Source organism: Coffea eugenioides, chromosome 4, assembly GCF_003713205.1.
Source record: "Coffea eugenioides isolate CCC68of chromosome 4, Ceug_1.0, whole genome shotgun sequence".
In the NCBI taxonomy this organism is placed as follows: domain Eukaryota; kingdom Viridiplantae; phylum Streptophyta; class Magnoliopsida; order Gentianales; family Rubiaceae; genus Coffea; species Coffea eugenioides.
This window is the reverse complement of record NC_040038.1, coordinates 20,608,712-20,613,804: the sequence shown is the minus strand read 5'-3', so window position 1 is coordinate 20,613,804 and position 5,093 is coordinate 20,608,712. Positions and strand designations below refer to the sequence as shown.

Genomic DNA, 5,093 nt, shown 5'->3' with positions numbered 1-5,093 from the left:
AAGAAAGCTCAATTTTCCTTTCTAATCGATTTTTTTTTCAATATATGTGGGCTTTTGAAATATCAATCTCTGCAACTATTAACGACTTTGATATATGAAAATAATTGTCCACTTAATCATCCATTTATTTCACGATTTTGCTTTTGCTCACGATGGCATTTTAATTTCATATGTTGAAGTTAATCATAATTCAGACACATGCGAAGCACCAGGTGCACTTTCTAGTAGAAGCTAAATGTCGAAAAATTGCATCTATGCTTCATGAGATCAAGTACGGTACAACCATGCCAACATTAGGATGAAATATTTTAAAGCCGCATATCTTACTATGAATCCAATGTATCATTCATGGACAAAGTATTTGAAAGTTGACTTTGACTTTCTGCAAGATAATGGTGGCGAGGAATGGCAATGGGGCGGCCCACTGCTTTCCCCCGCGCCCACCACGTCCCCTGTTTCCTCTGCGGATGCTCCTATGGGGTGAATAAAAATTTGCCATTTAATTTTATTGTAGTTAAATTTTAACAAATAATTAAGTACTAAAATATCAATACATTATCAAATCATTATACATTGTAATTTCACAATTGAAATTTATAAAAATAATCAAACAAAAATTATTTGAATACAATCCAACATGATGAAACAAATAAAATTAAAGTAGTCAAATTTTTACTTTTGAAATAAATACAATGACTAAGTCATTATTGTATTTTTTTTTGAGAAAAATGTGTTATTGTGTAATGTGTAATTAGGAATTTAGTATAAATATATTAGTAAATTTAGTATAAGTAATTAATAATTTCTATTAGTAGACATGTATAATTATTAGTATTATTAATAATATCGATTATATTATATATACTAATATACATTATATAATAATTATAACTGATAATATCATTATTATAAGTTTGTAACTAATTAAATTAAATAGTATATATACATACAAATATAAATAATATTCTAACTGCCATCCCTAATGATGGCTAAAAGTGAAATTCAGACATCATGTACCTCCACTACTAACCAAATCGGCAATGTTCTCACTAAAACAATATCTTTCACACGACAAGTTGATGGTTTTTTTTTTTAAATGGGAAACCCCACAACTTGCAAGGATGTGACGAGTATTAGATTAATTAGTTAAAGTCTGAATTAATCTGTTGTAACAATTAGAACTAGATAGTCTCTTTGTAATAACTTGTGCATATTTTTGTACTTTTAAATATACAGTTATGTAAATGGAAAGTTTCCTTGTTCTCCATTTCATGTGTTTAGAAACTACTCAGCCGGAATAACGGTAATTAGATTAGCTGACAGTTTTGTTTGGAAATTCCAGCTTTGATGACTACATGCATTTCTAGGGATGTATGACGATAATGCCATTAATAATGAAAGCATGTGTAAGCAAAACTTTGAAGTGGCTATCCAGCCTAATGCTGCCAACAAAAAGTAGTAGCTCGGAGTTTAGCAATGGACAGTTGGACACATTGGGCCCTTCTACCAGAATGCAGCTATAGAAAAATTCTCTTGACTGTCGAGAACATTTGAGGGTGTAAGCATGAGGGAGGGAATAAAACTCCTCATACTGACTTGTTACTTAGGGGGCACTAAAAAATATGAGTAAAAGTGACAGGATTGGTAATTTCAGGAGGCCAAGCAAAGATGCTATTCCAGAACTACTACCATTTGGCAGGTTTGGATATTGATCTGGAGGTGGCATCACACAGACGTCACCATTAAAATAAATCCTCTGAGGGAAAGCCCATCCCTTGTCGAAGGTGAAAGACTTGCCCTTCCTAAATAGAAGCTCTGATTGCACAAATCCATCGGGTCCAGCTTGCATAAGCCAGTCGTTGTAGTATTTGATTCCCCATAGCATTGCCGTATCATCTGAAAAGGGGAATGGTTCAATGATCAAATATATTGTAGGATGATAGAAGATAAGTTAGCGTGTTGCAAAACTTCAGACTTGTTCTCTAGTTGCTTACTTATCAAACCGTAAGGTATTATTGGCTTATAATTAAAGCTGAAAGTCTCGGTAAGATGATTAAAATTGGGATGCTGAACGACAAGATTCCACTGTGTATAATTCATTTTGTAATTGAAATTTGTGATTGTGATCTTCACCCTCCAGTACTCTTTGTAGTTTTGCTTGACATGCCAGTGGACTCGGATTGGACACATGTGGCTAGTGCAGTGAACAACCGGTGTATAACTATTGATCTTGCTCGGAATGGCAAGAGCTGAAGCCAGATAAGAAGAAACCGATCTGTAAGATAGATGAAGAAGTAGAGTTTGGTCATGATTATACACTATATCATGTTATTTTGTCAAGTGACTGATCGAATACTGTTCCCGTCTTACCCAACACAGGTTCCTGCTGCAGGTTGAGGTACCTTGTTTTGACAACCACAAGTGCAAGCAGGGCAGTTGACAATCGTTTCACTATAGAAGGAGGAGAGCGAGACACAGCAAGTCGGAGTCTTTTGGGCTAGGAATTGTGAATATGTGCAACTTACCTGCCATGACACTGCAGAAAAGAGTACGAATTAACTGACAAAATGCACTTCAAATATTCTGTATCTAGAAACTTCTTTGTCGATAACTTTGAATAATCTGATCAGATTTTTTTCTATTTAGAGTCCTTGACTGGATTTGACATTGTGCTTAGTCTGTTGATCATTGCATATGTCTTGTAAAGAAAGTATTCAATAGGTCTAACAGTGAAATGAAGAAACAAATTAGAAAGTACTACTAGTCATTTTTCTGCAATTATTTGAAATCTTAACCTCTTTGGATTGCATTTTTGTAAAGAACTTTTAAAAGAATATGACTTTACCACTTTCTTGAGGATAGTATATAATTAATCACAAAAAGTTTATTGGTAACTGGTGAGGGTGTTCGAAAAACTATCCCAAAAATTGCAAACCAAACAGAGTTTCTGGAAGAAGATTAGAGCTAGCAAATAAAACTTACTCAAAGCTTGGGTGACCCTCCTCCTGTCTGGTGTCTTGAATTTGCTTGGTTTGACAAATTGAGTTGGTCCGCAGGTATATCCAGGGCCTGGTGTTTTCAGGGTAAAGTCCTTTGGTGCTCTCACCGTTTTATTAGATGTCCCAGCTTGACCAACCGTGAGTTGAAATGAGGAGAGTGCATTGGCAGGGTCCTGAACCCAAGAGCTTAAAACACCACCTCTGCAGCAGTTTGCCATCCGCTGGGTATATGGGGCTGCTGGTAGTAGATCAACAACTGTGGGTTTCTTCTTGCAACAGTGAGGAATGTCGCCTTTGAATTTTGAACAATCTCCTTGCTCTACTGTTTGACCGCCCAACATGCTCCATATTACCTCACTTTTAGCCCATGTCCATCCTAATTTCCATCCTGGAGCTTCAATGTGCCGATACTTCTGGAAGTTCAAAATGCTCAAAGTGGCCTGCAAATTTGAAGAGAATTAATCAAAGATCCTTCATTTTTCTCAACTGTTGAAGAACAACCACCATATGACATTATACTTCCAATCTGAAGAGCTGTCAGTTTCGCGAATAAATTTCATAGAACAAAATATCATTCTGCAGTAGATTGGGTCTCTAGCATAGAAGAATATCTTCAGTATTCAAGAAATATTGACAGCAAAGGACAAAACAATCTTAATTTTCTTTTTGTCTGTCTAATATGTAATTCTTGTCCTCTCTGCATCATATTGACAATAGTTTCTCACTGTTTTGTTCATATATGAGAATCCAGAGAGGATATATATAAGCTACGAACAAATTGAATTTGCTAAATCAATAACATGTACCATTCTTTTAGTATTACAGTATCTATTACAATTCAGTAATTTCATTTTTGACTCAACTTTGATTGACCAGAGCATAGGCTTCTTAGGAATAGGAAACGTGGGAAAGGAGAGGAGCGGATAACGGATTTCTTAGAAGTTTCATGTGCTACTCACTATGTAACCATCTGAAGTCCAGCTCATAATATCCCATTTGATTGTAATATTGCCACTGGGATCAAGAGCATCATATGCATCTGCAACATGCAAAAATTGTCATATTATCAGTTAGGCAAGTGCTAGTGTACTTTAAACCTGTCTCCTCAGACTTGTGGTTCGAACCAAAAGACAAGAGAAAGGCTAATAACCTAGTTGCTTTATAGTATAATGCTCAGGTAAACAAACTCTTGAAGCTTGAATAAGTTGAAACTAATCAAGTCCATTGAAGGAAAGAATTTAGCTGCCTACAAATCCTCCAAAGCACCATCCTTCTTTCTGATCCAAGTCCTGCAGCCATATGCATTTCTGAACTTCTCACAATATTGTCTTCTAAGTTCCCAGACTAGATTATTCAGTTTCATTTTCAACTTTTCTAGATGCCCTTTAGCAATATAAACCAATTGCCAGTAAGTGCACTTAGTCCAAACTCTGAGAGTATGACAGCGCTAGGTATCCAAGAGTGCAAAAAAGTTTCACTATAAAAATGGATTAGGACATGAGATGACAAAGGGACTAACCTGTTGAGGAAAAGCTCATAACACAAAGCAAAGCTAGTAGTGAAATGCGACAGCTCAACTCAGTAAGTGATCCTATATTGAACTTTATGGACAACTCCATTTCTTACAAGTTAAAATTGTGAACTTTTCAATTTTCCAGCAGGTGACAGAGCAAAATATTGTGTAACAACTAACAAGTGTTGGAGAAAGGGCATGCAGAAATAGGCAGCAATAGACTCAGGTGAAAAATGTGTGGGTGCAGCTGGCTTTCTGTTGCCCACACTGCTGGTGTGTTTGGACTTTGGATCAAAATGGACTTTATAGACCCCAACTTACTTAGTATGATTGCCATTTACTACTCATTAGCAATTCATATAGCTTGATGCGCAAATTCTCTTGTCAATTATTATGGAGTAATCGCTAAGATATTGAGAAGGGATAATTTCAGAAACCTCCCTTGAGGTTTTAACTATTTCACTGAACTCCCTTCAATTTTCGAAAATTACACTAACATCTCTTGAAATTAATTATCTTATAACATTTAGACACAATCAATAATTAAAAAGCGATATTAAGAGAGAAAGATAACATGATTC

At 35.6% G+C, this 5,093-nt stretch overlaps 1 protein-coding gene across 1 annotated transcript; it reads right to left on the bottom strand.

The window, feature by feature from the left end:
* Positions 1-1,380: 1,380 nt before the first annotated feature.
* On the bottom strand, positions 1,381-4,742 carry LOC113768600 (COBRA-like protein 2). The gene is made up of 6 exons (XM_027313025.1): positions 4,519-4,742; positions 3,959-4,038; positions 2,983-3,439; positions 2,371-2,536; positions 1,995-2,275; positions 1,381-1,896 (listed from the first exon to the last, which is right to left on the bottom strand). Exons 1-6 carry the CDS (start codon positions 4,616-4,618, stop codon positions 1,604-1,606), a joined length of 1,377 nt encoding a protein of 458 aa, XP_027168826.1. The 5' UTR covers positions 4,619-4,742; the 3' UTR covers positions 1,381-1,603.
* Positions 4,743-5,093: the final 351 nt, after the last annotated feature.